This window comes from Schistocerca gregaria, chromosome 2 (genome assembly GCF_023897955.1).
Source record: "Schistocerca gregaria isolate iqSchGreg1 chromosome 2, iqSchGreg1.2, whole genome shotgun sequence".
Taxonomy (NCBI): Eukaryota; Metazoa; Arthropoda; class Insecta; order Orthoptera; family Acrididae; genus Schistocerca; species Schistocerca gregaria.
The window spans coordinates 503,136,137-503,156,534 of record NC_064921.1 but is presented as its reverse complement, the minus strand read 5'-3'; the positions used below and the strand labels follow the sequence as shown (position 1 = coordinate 503,156,534).

Here is a 20,398-nt window from a genome sequence, read left to right as displayed (position 1 = left end):
ACAGTGCTACGTCGGTCATTAATGTGAACAGCTGAATTATGTTATAAGAAAAGAAAAAGACACTTTCTAACTCACTCTCTCGAGATGCTGATGGACTGATGGAGGACTTGCGAGAACTTCGGGAGATTTCTGGAACTGTATTTATTGTAGGAATCAACATGGATTCCAGAAACAGCAACTGTGTGACATAACTCATTTTATTTGTTCATAAGACCCAAAAAATATTAGATACAGGCTCCCAGGTAGATGCCATTTTCCTTGACTTCCGGAAGGCGTTCAATACAGTTCCGCACTGTCGCCTGATAAACAAAGTAAGAACACCTTTTTCCAAAGCTGTTTCACAGAAGAAGACCGCACTGCAGTTCCTTCTCTAAAACCTCGCACAAACGAAAAAATGACTGACATCAAAATAAGTGTCCAAGGAATAGAAAAGCAACTGAAATCACTCAACAGAGGAAAGTCCACTGGACCTGATGGGATACCAATTCAATTCTACACAGAGTACGCGAAAGATCTTGCCCCCTTCTAACAGCCGTGTACCACAAGTCTCTGGAGGAACGGAAGGTTCCAAATGACTGGAAAAGAGCACAGGTAGTTCCACTTTTCAAGAAGGGTCATCGAGCAGATGCGCTAAACTATAGGCCTTTATCTCTGACATCGATCTGTTGTAGAATTTTAGAACATGTTTCTTGCTGGCGTATCATGTCATTTCTGGAAACCCAGCCCCTACTAATACCTCCCGAGGAGATCACGAATGTAAAATTAGCGAGATTTGAGAGCGCACGGAGGCTTTCCGGCAGTCGTTCTTCCCGCGAACCATATGTGACTGGAACAGGAAAGGGAGGTAATGACAGTGGCACGTTAAGTGCTCTGACGCCACACGCCGTTGGGTGGCTTGCGAAATATAAATGTAAATGTAGAATAGCTTCTGATGGACCGTGAGTCATTGGGCTTATGAAATATGATTCATTTATGTGAAAACTGTTACGTGGTGTTCTGTTTGTGGAAGTGAAAATATAGTGAGGTTGATTTAAATGTGTCTTGAGTGTACAGAATCATTTTAAGAGTAGAGAAATATCCTCCAAACAGCATCATATCTTTGGAGAAGAAGTTGGGGAGATCGATGCAGCAGGCTATCCTGAAAAGATCAGCAAAGCACTTCCAAGTAAGTCCAATGACGAAGGGCATGTGTGAGTCTTGCACACCAGCACCACACTGCTTCCTCTAATCCCCGGAAACTGCCAGAACATGGCGATCGACGTGATCAGGCCTTGAAAAGGAGGGATTTATTAAGTAAATTGAAACAATAAGATATTGGGAGTTGCCATAGCAACCAATAGTAACGAGACTGAGAAGTTGTTCCACAGAATTGGATGCAGTCCAAACAGAAAAAGGGGTGAATGATTTAATAAATACTACACAAAAGGAGGTGAAGAAAATACTTCAGATAAGAAGATTTGTGTGTGGGGAGGAAGCAATTCTCACACACACAATAACCAGCCACCTACGTCAACGCAGTAACCAGTTGACGACACCGGTGCAGTAACCCCCCACCATTGCTGACTGCAACAGCTGCCGTTCATCGTTGCTGACTTCGCGTCTGCTTGCCAACGCCGCAATCAATGTTCGACGTTGCCGACACCTGTGCTATTCACCGGTGCCGATTCTACACCTGCTCACCGATGCTGTCTAAAACTCTACGTCGGGTGAGCGAAAGACAATAATTGTTCGAGTAGAAAATTAAACTGTTCAAAGACTATAGTACTGCAGCTAGTACAGTTAGAGGTGAAGCTGTTTTAGATGATCACTAGGTCGAAAATCAATAGGGTTATGCATAGCATTCAGAAAGCAGGTGAAACTCCAGACCCAGCCATGGCTATGGCAGCGATTAAAGAGGTGCCAGACTGGTCTGAGGTAGTGAATTTACTTAAAGCCCAGAGAGCAGCTTTAAGGAAAGAACTAAGTGATCAAAATTCTTCTTCAAGAAAAGAACTAAATATTAATATATTAAAAACAAAGATTCCAAGACTTACCAAGCGGGAAAGCGCCGGCAGACAGGCACATGAACAAAACACACAAACACACACACAGAATTACGAGCTTTCGCAACTGGCAGTTGCTTCGTCAGGAAAGAGGGAAGGAGAGGGAAAAATGAAAGGATGTGGGTTTTAAGGGAGAGGGTAAGGAGTCATTCCAATCCCGGGAGCGGAAAGACTTCCCTTAGGGGAAAAAAAGGACAGGTGTACACTCGCGCACACACACACACACACACACACACACACACACACACACACACACACACACACACACACACACACACACACACATATCCATCCGCACATACACAGACACAAGCAGACATATTCTTCAATGTTAGCAACTGTTTCTATTTTTTCCTTTCTTACTTCTCATCTAACGGTCTATCTTTCCCTCTTTCCATATGCATACCCTTCTATTGCTGAAGTCCTTCTTACTTTGCGTGCTTTCCTATAACCTTCAACTTAGTTTACATAAGTAGGCTGAAGAATCAGGCTACACTAATACACTCCCACATACATCCAATCAAAGAGGGAAACACAAACAATAAATAAGAATACAGGGCAATAGCTTGTAAGAACCATCAAGTGTTGTAGGGGAAGTACATACACATGGTAAAACATGAGCACATGTATTATAGGTGTTGGTTCTACATCAACTAATTCTAAAAATATATGTTGTTGTTGTTGTCTTCAGTCCTGCGACTGGTTTGATGCAGCTCTCCATGCTACTCTATCCTGTGCAAGCTTCTTCATCTACCAGTACTTACTGCAACCTATGTCCTCCTGAATCCGCTTAGTGTATTCATCTCTAGGTCTCCCTCTACGATTTTTACCCTCCACACTGCCCTCCAATGCTAAATTTGTGATCCCTTGATGCCCCAGAACATGTCCTACAAACCGGTTCCTTCTTCTTGCCAAGTTGCACCAAGAACTCCTCTTCTCCCTAATTCTATTCAATACCTCCTCATTAGTTATGTGTACTACCCATCTAATCTTCAGCATTCTTCTGTAGCACCACATTTCAAAAGCTTCTATTCTCTTCTTGTCCAAACTATTTATCGACCATGTTTCACTTCCATACATGGCTACACCCCATACAAATACTTTCAGAAACGACTTCCTGACACTTAAATCTATACTCAATGTTAACAAATTTCTTTTCTTCAGAAACGCTTTTCTTTCCATTGCCAGTCTACATTTTATATCCTCTCTACTTCGACCATCATCAGTTATTTTGCTCCCCAAATAGCAAAACTCCTTTACTACTTTAAGTGTCTCATTTCATAATCTAATTCCCTCAGCATCACCCGACTTAATTCGACATTCCATTATCCTCGTTTTGCTTTTGTTGATGTTCATCTTATATCCTCCTTTCAAGACACTGTCCATTCCATTCAACTGCTCTTCCAAGTCCTTTGCTGTCTCTGACAGAATTACAATGTCATCGGTGAACCTCGAAGTTTTTATTTCTTCTCCATGGATTTTAATACCTACTCCGAATTTTTCTTTTGTTTCCTTTACTGCTTGCTCAATATACAGATTGAATAACATTGAGGAGAGGCTACAACCCTGTCTCACTCCCTTCCCAACCACTGCTTCCCTTTCATGCCCATCGACTCTTATAACTGCCATCTGCTTCCTGTACAAATTGTAAATAGCCTTTCGTTCCCTGTATTTTACCCCTGCCACCTTTAGAATTTGAAAGAGAGTATTCCAGTCAACATTGTCAAAAGCTTTCTCGAAGTATACAAATGCTAGAAACGTAGGTTTGCCTTTCCTTAATCTTTCTTCTAAGATAAGGCGTAAGGTCAGTATTGCCTCACATGTTCCAATATTTCTACGGAATCCACACTGATCTTCCCCAGGTTGGCTTCTACTAGTTTTTCCATTCGTCTGTAAAGAATTCGCGTTAGTATTTTGCAACTGTGGCTTATTAAACTGATAGTTCGGTAATTTTCACATCTGTCAACACCTGCTTTCTTTGGGATTGGAATTATTATATTCTTCTTGAAGTCTGAGGGTATTTCGCCTGTCTCATACATCTTGCTCACCAGATGATAGAGTTTTGTCAGGACTGGCTCTCCCGAGGCCGTCAGTAGTTATAATGGAATGTTGTCTACTCCCGGGGCCTTGTTTCGACTCAGGTCTTTCAGTGCTCTGTCAAACTCTTCACGCCGTGTTGTATCTCCCATTTCATCTTCATCTACATTCTCTTCCATTTCCAGAATATTGTCCTCAAGTACATCGCCATTGTATAGACCCTCTATATACTCCTTCCACCTTTCTGCTTTCCCTTCTTTGCTTAGAACTGGGTTTCCATCTGAGCTCTTGATGTTCATACAAGTGGTTCTCTTTTCTCTGAAGGTCTCTTTAATTTTCCTGTAGGCAGTGTCTATATTACCTCTAGTGAGATAAGTCTCTACATCCTTACATTTGTCCTCTAGCCATCCCTGCTTAGCCAGTTTGCACTTCCTGTCAGTCTCATTTTTGAGACATTTGTATTCCTTTTTGCCTGCTTCATTTACTGCATTTTTATATTTTCTCCTTTCATCAATTAAATTCAATATTTCTTCTGTTACCCAAGGATTTCTACTAGCCCTCGTCTTTTTACCTACTTGTTCCTCTGCTGCCTTCATCCCTCAAAGCTACCCATTCTTCTTCTACTGTATTTCTTTCCCCCATTCCTGTCAATTGTTCCCTTATGCTCTCCCTGAAACTCTCTACAACTTCTGGTTTAGGCAGTTTATCCAGATCCCATCTCCTTAAATTCCCACCTTTTTGCAGTTTCTTCAGTTTTAATCTACAGTTCATAACCAATAGATTGTGGTCAGAGTCCAAATCTGCCCCTGGAAATGTCTTACAATTTAAAACCTGGTTCCTAAATCTCTGTCTTACCATTATATAATCTATCTGATACCTTCTAGTATTTCCAGGATTCTTACATGTGTACAACCTTCTTTTATGATTCTTGAACCAAATGTGAGCTGTGATTAAGTTATGCTCTGTGCAAAAGTCTACCAGACGGCTTCCTCTTTCATTTCTTTCCCCCAATCCATATTCACCTACTATGTTTCCTTCTCTCCCTTTTCCTACTCTCGAATTCTAGTCACCCATGACTATCAAATTTTCGTCTCCCTTCACTACCTGAATAACTTCTTTTATCTCATCATACATTTCATCAATTTCTTCATCATCTGCAGAGCTAGTTGGCATATAAACTTGTACTATTGTAGTAGGTGTGGGCTTCGTGTCTATCTTGGCCACAATAAAGCGTTCACTATGTTATTTGTAGTAGCTTACCTGCACTCCTATTTTTTTATTCATTATTAAAGCTACTCCTGCATACCCCTGTTTGATTTTGTATTTATAACCCTGTATTCACATGACCAAAAGTCTTGTTCCTCATGCCACTGAACTTCACTAATTCCCACTATATCTAACTTTAACCTATCCATTTCCCTTTTTAAATTTTCTAACCTACCTTTGGAGAAAAGAGAACCACTTGTATGAATATCAAGAGCTCAGATGGAAACCCAGTTGTAACCAAAGAAGGGAAAGCAGAAAGATGGGAGTATATAGAGGGTCTATACAAGAGCAATGTACTTGAGGACAATATTATAGAAATGGGAGATAAGATACTGCATGAAGAGTTTGACAGAGCACTGAAAGACCTGAGTCGAAACAAGGCCCCGGGAGTAGACAACATTCCATCAGAACTACTGACAGCCTTGGGAGAGCCAGTCCTGACAAAACTCTACAATCTGGTGAGCAAAATGTATGAGACAGGCGAAATACCCTCAGACTTCAAGAAGAATATAATAATTCCAATCCCAAAGAAAGTAGGAGAATAGGTATGCCAAATTGAGAGGCCAAGTCCTTTGGTTAACCATTTTTGTTTAGGGAATGAATAGGGGACTTTTATCTGAGAGGAAGAATTGTTGTACAATATCTGCCTGTAGTAAGGATTAAACTCATTTATTAAGGTTGGAGAAGACATGTTGAGTGACAGTTGATCACTTAGTCAAAGAGATATCCAAACTAGTTATGAGCAAACAAATTTACCTTGGAACCAATGTGTGGTAATCTGTATTCCATATGTTTTCAGATCTGACATTTGGATGGATACAATGACATTAAGTATACAGCTAATGTTAAACCACACGTGTCATCTAACAATGTATTTCAGTTTAAATAAAGAAAATGTATTCCACACTCTTATAAGTTAAAAGTGCAGTTAATAATAAATGAAAAGCACCAGTTCACTTTTGTTCTACAATATTACTTTTATTGTTAACCGATTTTCAGCTTACAAGGCCATCTTCAGACATTTACTGAGTTATCACCAAAGAAGTTAAATGTTTGCAAACAACATTGGAAGAGAAGTAACATATCTAGACTGAAGTAGAAACATACAGTAAGTAACATCTTTGCAATGAAAAAGTAAAAATTGAACAGTACATAAATAACAATGGAGTAGACAGGAAAACCTTTAGCACAAAATAGGAATAGCATGTGTACATAGGAGTTTCTATTAATAAATAAAACTAATAAAATAAAATAAAATTAGTACTAGACAAGGCTACATGAGGAGGTATGAAACATGGAGAGTGATACACAAACCAGTTAAAAGAAGAGACAATTATCAATGTAACTACAGAATACGTAAGGAACTTAAGCAACATCAACACAATAAACAGAAATAAATAAATGCAGGAAAATGGAGGTGTTTGAGGGAACCTACAGTTTGAGAGTGTAGTGGTACTGCATTTTAACATTAAGATTATAATCAAAGCAGTGGCTGTGTAACAGTTTTCATTAAATAAATAAGCAAAGTAAAATATGAACAGTATTTGATGAGACAACTACAAGGGGTGTTAAACATGGACAGTAATACAAGTACCAGTTAAAAGAAAGCCTTAACTATTGAAATTACAGTCTATGCAGTTTATGTTATGGATTGTGTAACTACTGAGTATGAACACCATGGTATACTCAATTACTAAGAGACATCTTCCATGATAAATGTTCAAGACCAAATAAATAATCACGCATGAACATTTAAAGAAAACATTCAATTTATTTATTAAGGATAAATGAAACAGATAACAAATCGTAATATGATACCAGATATTCAGCATTTAATTGTAATGAGTGCGTTAAAGGAGTATTGCATGACATATTTTGTCTCAGTGGGGGAATCTGTAGTGTAACAAGGGTTATTTGTGAGAATGACCTATGTTTCACTGAGGATGCTGTCACTAGTGAAAGATTGCTGTCTCTCACATTTTGTGTATTGGAAACAATTTACTGTGCGCACCCCGATCTGCGGACTGTGCATACGCAGGAGCTAGCCGTGACAAGGTGAGTGCAGCAGCACTTGCTGAAAATGGGAGTTTATGCCTTAATGATGCCCTTCAAAGATGTCACGAACACCTCAGGGAAACAGACATACTACAAGATGTACGCTCAAGGCAAATAAAGATTGTAAGTTTTAGATCTTAAGTCGAGTCCAATGAGGTCAGATGTATTGATTGAATTGTTTGAGTTTATGAGTTACTGATATTTGGATCGATCTTCACAACTAATGTAAATTGTTGGAACAATGCAGAAAATTATCGCAGAAGATGTGTTTGTCATTCACAGTACAACTCTGTTTGGTGAGACACTCCCTTATAGAATCATTCTGTCTGGATATGAAGTCAAGAGGAATAAGTTCATACACAATCCTCTTACGGAGTAGCCAGTCCATAAGAACAAAACTAAACTGCAACTGTAATGGTGGAAGAACAACCAAAGCTAACTTAGACCACATACATCACACTGATATATCTGCCACACTGTGTTCTCTACTCATGGTGTTACAGGATGAGCAGCATTCTATGGCTGTTAGTTGATGGCGCTGAGGTGAACGGAAAGGTGTCATCATTAAGTGACTGTAGGAAGGTACAAGATGACTTGACATTATTTCTAGTTGGTGCGATGAATGGCAGCTAGCTGTAAATGCAGAAAAAGTAAATTAATGCAGATGAGTAGGAGAAACAATCCTATAATGTTTGATTAAAGGATTAGTAGGGTGTTAAGTGACAGTCAGGTCATTTAAATATCTAGGTGTAATGCTGCAAAGCAATATGAACTGGAACGAGTTTGTAAAGACTGCAGTGGAGAAGGCGAATGGTCAACTTTGGTTTATTGGGAGAGTTTTAGGAAAGCATGGTTCAGCTGTAAAGGAGACCACATACAGAACACTAGTGCAACCCATTCTTGAGTACCGCTGAAGTGCGTAGGAACCCCACAAGCTCAGATTAAAGAATGCTGTCGAAGCAGTTCAAAGGCGGGCTGCTATATTTGTTACCAGTAGATTCAATTAACACTCAAGTATTGCTGAGATGCCTCAGGAACCCAAATGAGGATTCCTCGAGGGGAGGTCATATTCTTTTTGAGGAATCCTATTGGAAAAATTTAAAGAACCAGCATTTAAAGCTGACTGCAGAATGATCCTACTGACACTAATGTGCATTCTGTGTAAAGATCACAAAGGTAAGTTAAGAGACATTAGGGCTCGTACAGAGGCATATAGATAGTCTTTTTCCCCTCGTTCTTTTTGCAAGTGGAACAGGAAGGGAAAAGACTAGCAATAGTATAACACACCCTCTGCCATGCACTGTATGGTGGCTTGCAGAGTACATATGTAGATGCATATGGGAGCATTTGAACTTCTGCCATCCCAGTACTTGCGATTGGAGCAGACCTCATATACAAGCTCTACAGTGGACAGAAAAACAAATTGTGCCCACTGTGAGTTACATGGGTGGACCAGTCACAGACATGCTAATGAGCATGAATGAACCAAATACAGAACACCAGGTCTCCCAAAGCTTGGAGTGGTAGTAGGCAGTACAGGTGTTCAAGGGTGAATGTGAGTAGAACGAGTATTCAATGCACCAAACAGAGTTTACAAGCAAGGAGGAACATTTTGACATTTTAGTAACCCCTGATGACTATAGAACACACTATCAGAATGTTGTGCTGATAAGGCAATCGCATCTGGCTACATGTCCAAATCTGGTTTTTGTAGGTAAGTATTTGACATGTACAAGCACATCCACTAAGACTGTTCCTTTACAGGAGTTGCCATAAATGTCATCCTTCGACTAGAGACTGTACCTTTATAGTACACAAGATGTCCAGAGATTGGAATGTGTGTATCTGTGTAGCCTCCACTAAGATACTGAGTTCCTCCAGATGTTTTCTTCAATTATTTACATTTCATTTTCACAACAATTGCAGGAACTTTGTTTCATGTTCCATGTATCATTTATACAATTAACCGTAATGTGGAACAAGCAGTTTTTTATTCATATTTAAATTTGGCAACATGTGGGCTGTTTACAAGGTGTGTGTGTGTTACTGTTCTTTAAATACAGATCTGAATTAGTAATTTCTACCTACCACATTATACATATTACATAAATAGAAATTCTTCTACAGAACAGGTGTTGTCAAGGAGAAACTCCGCAGTTTGTTCTTAAATTTACCTTTGCTGCCTGTCAGACATTTTATATCACTGTGCAACTGAACAAAAGTTTCGGTGGCAGCACAGTGCACCAAATTTTGTGTTAAATTCAACCTTACTGCGGAATGATAAAAGCAATTGTTTTCTGATATATCATTTGTGTTCATCATTCTTCCTTTTGAACTGCAGTGGGTTATTTACAACAAACTATATGAGGTAATGCATATACTGTAAAGCAGCACTCATAATGCCCAACTCTCTGAAAAGATGTCTACATGTGGTCAACATAGTGCTCTTCTGACCATTGTCAGCTTTTGTGGCCGGAGCCACTGCTTCTCGATCAAGTAACGCCTCAATTTGCCTCTCAAGTGCTGAGTACATGCCACTTGCCAACAGTGCTCAGCAGACCCAGACAATCATCCACCTAAGTGCTAGCCAAGCCTGACAGTACTTAACTTCGGTGATATGGCAGGAACTGGTGTTACCACTGCTGCAAGGACATTGGCTTTTCATACATCATCAAATGAAAATACACAAAATATATTAACTAACTGATTTGTCCCCCCAGGATTTGCAATGTTTCGGAGTACCAATATGGCTTAACTAAGTTGTTTTAAGAATCCCAAAATGATTTTCTTCTAGTTTAAATTCTTGTCAATACGAATACCAGTACCAAAAATGTTGGAACTTTTTTACTCTAGCTATTACTTTCTTACCATGTGTTACAAGTGCAGTACACCTCTAGATATGCTGCCATCACTTCATAAACATCATGCTCCATCTGGACCAATACTGTCAACATCAGTCCAGGGTGTACAACTCATTTATCAGATACTGTGGATACAGTAAACAGAAAATAGATTTTGTAAGACAACCACAGTGTTAATTTCTTTCCCGTTTCTCACCTTTTCCTTTGTTTCAATGAAGATGGGATTAATGTCTAGATGGGAACATGCTTTTGAAGAGATTTTTTTGTTGTGGGTCTATGGTATGCAAGTAATTGCTGTTATGGTTCTTACTAATTACTGATTTCTTGTAGCATTTTAAGAATGCTCATTTTTGTATGTTTTCTTCATCTCATCATTAAATGAATCTTCCTTTTCTTCCTGAAAGATCTGAACACACTGCACTCCATACTGATGATATCCAGAACTGTATGCAGACCTACATCTGACAAACCATTGCATTATGATGGATATTTTGTGAATACAGTGTGTTCTAGAAGGAATGATCAAATTTTAAGAGATAGGACAGGAACAAGCGTTCAAAGCAAAAAAGTCTAGTACACATGGGCTTTCAAATGCATACCTTAAGAGCTATGAGCACCATGTCATCTTCGATACTGTTAAACAAATCTCTTCTGCTGCAAGCTCTTTGTTTTTCACATTTTGAGAAGTGGTAATATCATCCAAAACAAGGAAAAAATGTCTAGTAAACAGACTGTAAAGTGCATAGCATAACAGCTGTGAGCACTTATTCATCTTTGTTACTGTGAAACATCTCTTCTACTGAACAAGTGTTCACAGCTCTTAAGGTATGCATTTTAGGTCCCATGTTTACTGTACCTTTTTGCTTCAAATGATCATTCCTATCACATTGCTGAATATTGACCATTCCTCCTGGGACATCCTGCATATTTCTTTATTGATAATGTTGTTTTGGATAATGCTATCATCAGATCAAACCTTACAACTTTTAAAACAATATTCAGTGTCAAGCATCAATAAAATGTATGCCTCAGCAGCTTGTCAACAGTTGATGTTGCACTTAGGCATACATTTATTGATAATTGACACTCGTTGTTGTTATAGAAGTTTTCACCTGATGATGACAGTATTAGAAATGACATTATAACCAAATAAATAAATACATTAAGTGACAACATTATGAAAAGGGTGGATTGCAACTCACACAATATTGTCATTATTCCATACTGGGCTTTCCTTTATATAATATATTAAGTAATCTAGCTCACTTTCATTCACAAAATACGATTGCACCACAAGATGGATAACACACACTTCACATATCAAGGAAAAATCAATGAGTAGAATTTAAGGATAAAGGTGACTGATTTTTTTCCAACTTATTGTTATTCCATTTCATTTCCCTCTGCTGATTAATTACACTCTCCTACAATCTCTCATCACACTCACTATCAGCACAGTGTATGTTCGGTTTACATTAACTTATACTTTGGTGTGCAGGTACTGCACAGTTACAATATTACCATAATCTCAAAATGTTGGTGTCCACCTCTTGTATTGCTCCATATAATGTGCCCATTCATACACATCAAACATCAGTTTTGACAGCTGTGATCTGTTCTATGCTGAAAAGTTCTTTCCCTGTATCTTTATCACCACTGGGCACTGCATCTGCAGTAGGAAGGTTAACATTGCTACAGACTGGAAATGCTTTAGAAAACTAGTGAGGAACAGATTTCTTACATCAGCAAACCCATTGTTACTGGGGATCAGTCACTGATCGGTACTTCTTTTTTCACACAGGTCTAGATAATAACAGACACACCTTGCATTGAAGGTCCATTAACAATCTCAGTTCCCTGAGATGAACGATATTGTATCACCCAAAGAAGTTTTCAGCCACTCACACAGCCTACATCCAATAGGTCACTTCCCCAAAGCAAAAATAATTTACAAGATCTGATCTCTACAGTCAGTTACATGCCCACTGTCTCCTCCTGCAAACTACTCATGAAAATTCCCCAGTCTATCACAGTAGATAATGTGCAATAGCATTCACATCACAAAGGAGTCCAACAACAACTTCAATGCCCATTAACACCTCCTCTCTCACAGCACTCCAGAAATATACAGGGTATAGGGTGGGAACTCCGTCCAGTATATCTTCTATTCTCGTCTTTCTTCTTCTTCTTCTTCTTTTTTTTTTTTTTTTTTTTTTTTTTTTTTTAGAGCACTGCTGACCTCTTTGCCCTCTCTTCTCTTGAGATCTTGTACTCACCCCCCCCCCCCCCAATGTTTCTATCCCTTTTGTGCACCCCCCCCCCCCCCATTCCAGTTTTGTGAGTGTAAGGTAATTCAGTTCTCTTTTCTATACTTTCAAGATGCCACCTGTCTTTCCCTCTCTTGCCTTACACTACGTCTCCACCCTGTCCTTTCTGAACACCTATCAGTCTGAGCAGTCACTACCGTCCTGAATGGTTGCGTACTTCAAAATTGAAAATTTTTGATTTGTACTCAAAAGCCTGCTTTTCTGTACTGTATACTAGTCAGTAGCAGGTATATAGTAGTGCTACCTTATTTTTGTTTATTGTTCAAAAGTTTATATTGTAATTTATAATAGTTCTTTAGTTTTGTATCTTAGGCCCCATGTAATGTGAGCCCAGAAGTTTTAACTTCTTTGATTATCTTATTAATCACAATGAACTGACACTGTTTTCCATAAAAAACATATAGCTTTATTGAAATATTGTAACACTCACAGCGAAAATCACAATGGTTCTCTGTAAGTGATACAAAAAAAGTCATTACAAATCTAAAAGTATTCAAAAATAAAGAAGCTGCTCAAGTCATCTCTCACATTAAATGTCAATAGAAATGCCCACACAATTGGTGTGATAATAGAGAGAAGAAATGCAGATATGTTAATAAGTACAGCTATTTCATTACTGTTTTCACTCTAAAGAGTTTTAAAATCCATTCACACAATTTCACATTTAATTATGTTGCTAATGCTGAACAGATTACTCAGAGATCACACCTTTGATGTGTGCGTTTCATTTTTTTGTTTTGGTCTGCGTGCGCCCAAAGGGACACAACTGCTGATTTAGACAGCTGGAACACTGTGGTTTTACTGGTAGACATATCTGCTGTCCAAATCCAACCAACAGGTGATTAACTTCTGTCCACAGATCTCGAGGCAGCCAGGATTCCAAAGCAACACGAGTCTCTTCTGGTGTTTTTGTTGGTTTTTTCACCCAGCCAATGCGATTTGATATCCGGTGCACATGTGTATCAACACCTGTCAAAACAAATGATGTATTTCATTACTCAGCTTCAACATAACATAACATTGTGGTCATTTTAACTGATTCAATTGTGGGTTATTGAAGAAACAATGTATTTTGTGTTAACTAAATGAAACACTTTTTGGCTTGTTGCACTAAACTTTATTATTTTTGCGCAACCTAGGTTTTGGGTTGTCTCATTTTTCATTACACAACTGAACACATGTCAACGTTTTAATCTGTTGTAAAAAAATACCTCTGATGACTATTCTGGCACAGTTACTAAAGTCTTATGACATTCATTAAGATAAAATTTACTTTAACTATACATTGGGATAGAGCTGTGTGTTCAAGAATGGGTATTTGTATCTTTACCTATTTATGAATGAAGGCACCAAGGTTCCATTCTTAAGCAAAAGGTGTAATATTATATAAAAGAGGTAAACAATTGAACATGAGTCTCGTGTTATCAAATTTATCCTCTCATAACAAGAAGAGAAGTTACTATCAAAAAGTTAAAATACGCTCAACATGATACCAAAATCCCAAGTATTAGATCTAAGAGCAGATCTAGACCCATCCCTTCAGGAAGATATAGCTGCAAATGTACACAGAACAGAGGAAATGAAGCAGGCACAATGACAACAACTATGAGTTCATAGTCATCAAGAAACTTAAAATCAGGACTGAGGGCCATAATGTGATCATTACTACACAGATAAAGGATGGTCTTTAGTGCTGTTAAATAAAACAGATGATATAAATGAAGTGGAAGAAATTTTCTAGTCAGTTCACCACATTGATAACCTTTTCAGAATTAGGTGAGAAAATGAACATTTTATGATTTAATACCACAGGTGACAGGCCCATGTACAATTGACCATGTGAAAGACACTGCATGCTTCGGTCAGTTCCAGAAATGTCCGATGTCTCACTCTGTGCTTTGTTAATTATCATAACAAAGGTGAGTTTGATGGGGAATTGAAGCTGTTTGAACAGGAAAGGTAAGTCTGTGGGTATCGTTGGTATTACTGGTATAAAAACAGTTCGTACAGTTCCACAGCCAGTGTGTGTAACTTGGATTTCTATGGACTGCCATGATCCACTTACTCACTTAAGCTAACAAAAGATGTTCGTGGAAACTGAAAATGTGGTTTAGACCATTGTCAAATGTGGAATATCATACTCTGAGTGCCTTTCTTTGGTGTATATGCAGACAGATGCAAAAGGAAGTAATTCAGGATATTGGCAAAATGTAACAGCAAATGTGTGTCTCCACATGCTTATGATTTGGTGTTGCAAAAATAATAATAATAATAATAATAATAATAATAATAATAATAATAATAATAATAATAATAATAATAATGACACATATGAGAAGAAGAAAACATAGGTACACAAATTAAGATGATTTCTGACACAGCTAGTTCTGGGAAAAGGAAATTTAAGGATACTGCACTGGCTAAGAATCCTGAGAAATGAGGAATATCAGATCGGAGAGAGTGCTGTACAAGGGTAATGAGTGCATACAGAGACAATGGTAATCCTTATTTCTGCTTTAGTAGATATGTCATTAACTGTCTTCTAAAGCTGGATGATGGAGTCGTTTAGAGAGGATTTTGCTCTAATGGGAGTGAATTTTTTGCTATGTTGTTCAGACAAGAGCATTAACTTCAAGCAGAGATACGAGAGGCAGTCTTCATTGATAAGACAGCAAAGAAGACAGATGGTATGGACATCTCTGCACTAATCTGCACATGACCAGGATAGCTGTGCATATGATGGTGAAATGTGATCATCGCAGATATAATGAACACAGGCATTCATAACTATTTCCACGCGCTGTGAGCTTTCCTGAGAAGCCTTTTAGGATAACACTACTGCAATCAATAATTGGAAGTACAAGTCCAGAATGAAATTTTCACTCTACAGCAAAATGTGCGCTGATACGAATCTAACTGGACTGAGACTCGAACTCGGGACCTTTGCCTTTCGTTGTCAAGTGTAAGTGTTTGTACAAGTTTCTTTATCAGTTGGAGAGGGACGAGCTTTTAATATTTTTGTAGGGCATGGAGCATTGCTGATTCCTTCTTCCATGTTGCAGTCCTTGCTCAGTCCAATTTACCTTTTCATCTATAATTACTCCTAGACTAGGTGGGATGATTTTGGAGCACTCAAGAATCTCACTGTAGAGGCTGTGATGGAAGATTCACAACAATATCAAAATTTTACAAAAATGACTTTGATGGAGATGGAAAAAATACTCCTTAAAACTGAACCCACAATTTGCCAAGCAAGACATCATTATGCAAAAACCCATCAGTGTGAAAGACAGACTGTTTAAGATACTAACATTTTTAGCTTATGTTTATTCTTTTTAATATTTTGTAAAGTAACAGTTACGATGAAGTAACACTACACCAGATTTCATTTTGGTAGACATACGTGTTTAAAAGCCAAACAGGGCGAATATCTGGTAAATGAAGCATTTCAGAGCATTGTACTGTTTCTCCTGGGTAGACATGAATGTGAAATGTATAGATTACATGTTTTTATGATAAGTATTGCATGAGTAACTTGCGAGTTTTATCAAGGAACAATATATTATGGTACAATGTACACCTATTCCATGGAATTGAGATTCTGTGTTTGAACTCTGATCTCTTTTGTCACTACTATTCTTCCTCTTGTCTTATGATCTGGAGGAGGAGGAGATTAGTGTTTAACGTCCCGTCGACAACGAGGTCATTAGAGACGCAGCGCAAGCTCAGGTGAGGGAAGGATGGGGAAGGAAATCGGCTGTGCCCTTTCAAAGGAACCATCCCGGCATTTGCCTGAAGCGATTTAGGGAAATCACGGAAAACCTAAATCAGAATGGCCGGAGACGGGATTGAACCGTCGTCCTCCCGAATGCGAGTCCAGTGTGCAAACCACTGCGCCACCTCGCTCGGTCTTATGATCTGGACGTGAACCGTAAGGAGCATTTAACGAAGCATTATCTTGCTGTATCAGCCAATGTAAGTTATTAACAAAACTGAAAATAGAGTTCTTTGTGACTGAAAAATTATGTCTGTGTTGAAATCACCTGTAATCCTAAACTTGCTTGTCTAGAGTAGACATGGGCTTTAACAGAAATTCGTCATTGTTAGGCACCATTTAAAAAATTATTAAGAACTTTCTTTTAGCTCATTGGAATTAATGGAACAGCAGAGAAAAATAGAGCGCGAGTAGGATGTCCAACGCCAGATGGCGTTTTTTTTTTTTTGAAAAGATTGAGACTCACATAATCGCGAAAGTGGACGAGATGTTAGTCAAACGAGAACAAGCTTTAATACAGAAACTTAATCATGCTCTAGATGACAGGGATCAACATATATTAGAAAATGTTAAGAAAGAATTAGAAAAGGTAGAGTTGGAAGTATCTGAAGTTAAGAAAAATTTGCAGGATTTACCCGACAAAGTAAATAATTTGGCTGGAGAGGTATCTGAGGTCAAAGAGGTCCAGGAATCTCTCGATACCAAAGTCAAGCAATTACCCAAAGGTATCGAGGGGATTTCTTTAAATATTAAACGAAAGGTAGAAGTGGAACTGAAATTAGTAATGCTTGACCAAGGAACCTTTATGACTCAAGATTATAGAATAACCATTAAGTGACTGCAATAATAGAATCATAAACTGTGTCATGCCTAGTCCAGGCGGCCATAGTTCATGTAATGTGCAGCAGGGCAGAAACAATATGTCAAACCGAGACACGTACAGAAATTCACCATAAAATAATGTGACCCGTAGTACATGTGCAGTGGATACGTGTAGAAATAATCTGGTGGTTGTTCGCAATGGTGTACCTACTCTTGCTACCCTAAAACAGGAAGAGTCATTGTTGAAGCACAGATAATTTCAAGTATTTTCTGAAGAAAGGAGATCTGTTCATCTGGTAAAATTCATAAAGAGTTTTAAGAATGTGTTACCTGCAATGTGGCAGGAAAGGCAAAAGATACAGTTTCTTATCTCATATACTACTGGAGATGCCACATTATGGGCATCAGAGGTTGCAGAGAACTTCAGTGAGTTCGAGCAACATTTTTTGACCAGATAGCTTACAACAGAGACTATGGAAACCTGTATACAATCCTGATATATACAATTGCCAAGTAGGAACCCTCAGAAAATACTTTTAGAAGTATATAAACTGGTCAGAGCCAATCGCCACATGCGACGTGGTTAGGATATTGAAATCCAAGTTGCCTATTGCAATAGGTAGAGAACTGGTACATGTACCCGACAACGACTTACAGACATTCATGTCGGTTGTGGATTCTTTGGATCTGGTACAAGAGGATGACTGACAACAAAATAATAACGGTGAAGGAATAAGTAATAACTACAAATATAGGAATAACGGTTATGGAAATCAAAACCGGAATAATAACTGGGGACACAAATGTGGTGGTTATAATTATGAGAAACCAAATGGACAGAAAGGAGGGAATGGAAATAGGGGGAATGGTATGTCGAGCGGTAATAGCTCTCCTAATTAGAATAGTAACGATATGATGAAATAGGAAAAGGAGGAATGAGGAAAATTATGGAAGTAATTTTCAGCCAAAAAGTAAGAAACAATGAGGTAGCCAGTGGCAGAAAAGTATGGCTGCTAACTGGTCGGCACTATCAAACTGACAGGAACAGGGAGTCCCGATCAATAATGTCGAAGCTATTCCCATGCTGGCGAATACTTCGACATCAGCATGGGTTAATAACCCAGGCACCACACAAAATAATATGAACAGACAGTACAATATGCACATAGTATAGGTTAACGAGGACAAACTTCTAATAAACTATAGGGGGTCGATGTAAGCCTTCGGCACTCGACAATTCGGAATGGAAGCGAAGGCAAATTAGAAAAGGACAATAATCAGATTGCTATGCTGCGGTAGAATGATGGACAGGATTTGCAGAAGGAATTAATTACCGAACCTCATAAATGTTCTGACCCATAAACCAAGATAGTGCAAGCTGCGGTACACATAAAAGTAAATGGTGTACCCACAAAAGTTTTAATTGACACAGGAACGGCTGTGTTATTAATGAAAGGAAAAGACTGCATATATTGCCGGTTCAAAATTGCAAAATTATGGGCGCAATAAAGGGAAAGTCACAAAATGTCAAAGCTCAGGTGCAGGCATGAATAGAAATAGGAAATGATGCGATATTATGCACATTCCTTATTGTTGAGAATTTGGCTGAAACTTGCATCATGGGATGAGACATACTAAGGGAAAAAAGCGCTATGATCGACATCCCCAGGGCTTGTGTTTCCTACAAATACCTACCAAAAATTTGCAATTACCATTGATTAAAACATTGGCGTAACATAACAGGTATTGTCAGTGTTTCGAACACATAAAGGTGGTACCCTTTTTACTTAATATACAGGATAATGTACCACTGAAGGTGTATTCTGAAATAAATGAACAGTGTGATGAAGAAATCGTTAAAATACATCAAGAGATTCAATTGAAGGTTAAGGAGTCAGAATATTTAACGAGTGAACAGCAGCATGAGCTTTCTCGATTATTGAGTACATACGCAAGTACATTTTCGGAAAAACCCGGAATAATTCAAGGATATTTACATTATATGCAGGTATATCCACACCAGACGTTCTGTCATGCTTCCTATTCAGTGCCGTGGAGTAAACGTGAAGCTGTGTGGAAGAAAATAAACTGGAAATGGCAGATGACCTATACAGGACCTTACAGAATAATGAGAATTCCGAATGAAGGATGCTATATTCTGGGGTATCCCGAATCAGGAAAAATACGCGGGTTATACCCACACCATGATTTGAAAATGTACATATAGGGAAGGATAAATAGTTAAAAATAATATTTGTTCTTGAAATGTAAATAGTAAAATACTTTAGTGAAAAAACTTTTTATATTCATGTGTTGTAAAACAGCTTGTAGTTGTATAATAAGAATGATGATGTTTGGTTTGTGGGGCACTGAACTCCGCAGTTATCAGCACCCGTACAAATTCCCAACCTTTTTTCAGCCCAATGTCGCCACCTTCATGAATGATGATGAAATGATGAGGACAACACAAACACCCAGTCATCTCGAGGCAGGTGAAAATCCCTGACCCCGCCGGGAACCGAACCCAGGATCCCGTGCTCGGGAAGCGAAAACACGACCTTGAGACCACGAGCTGCGGACGTGTAATAAGGAATGGCCTTAATAAGATCTTCAGTCTTAAGAGTGAACCTAACGCAGAAACAAAGTAGAAGTAGCAAGAAATGATCGCATTAAAGATTTAACTAAGAGACAGCTTTCAATTTCATGTGTAGATAGTAGGATAAGAATTTCATTTGTAATTTTTGTGTGATTGATTAGTTTGCATAAATAGGAGACTAGTGATATAAGGATGTGAGCAAGTACTCACAGGAGTGCATAGGATGTGCCAATATGTAGTTGTGACTATGGATTGATTGCTCAGAGTGTGAAAGTAAACAAGCATGTTTTAAATACTTAAGAACACTATTGAGATTTATGTAATGGTTTTGTTTCCTCCAGTAGTGGCCTTCAGCCATGTAACTGCATGCGACCAGGGGCCACTATTGAGAATTAATGGAATAGAAGTTCTTGTGTAGAGAAAGTAACTTTTATTTTGGTTGTTCCAACATGATACATGTACCTCTGTGATATTATCATTTCTGAGAACGCATGCTGTTACAGCGTGATCACCTGTAAATACCACATTAATGCAATAAATGCTCAAAATGATGTCTGTCAATCTCAATGGCATTTGGCAATATGTGTAACGACATTCCTCTCAACAGTGAGTAGTTT

At 38.4% G+C, this 20,398-nt stretch overlaps 1 protein-coding gene across 3 annotated transcripts in view; it reads right to left on the bottom strand.

The window, feature by feature from the left end:
• The window catches only part of LOC126328547 (endonuclease III-like protein 1), a 250,074-nt gene that overhangs the window by 204,237 nt on the left and 25,439 nt on the right, over positions 1-20,398 (bottom strand). The window contains exons 4-5 of one of the 3 annotated variants that reach the window (XM_049996050.1): positions 13,297-13,557; positions 6,308-8,033 (exon numbers count right to left, since the gene is read on the bottom strand). In XM_049996050.1, coding sequence (XP_049852007.1) covers positions 13,313-13,557 — 245 coding nt within the window. In that variant the 3' untranslated portion in view covers positions 6,308-8,033; positions 13,297-13,312. Of the gene's footprint in view, positions 1-6,307; positions 8,034-12,971; positions 13,558-20,398 lie in introns of those variants that run through there. The other 2 variants (XM_049996051.1, XM_049996049.1) reach the window with 2 other exon arrangements.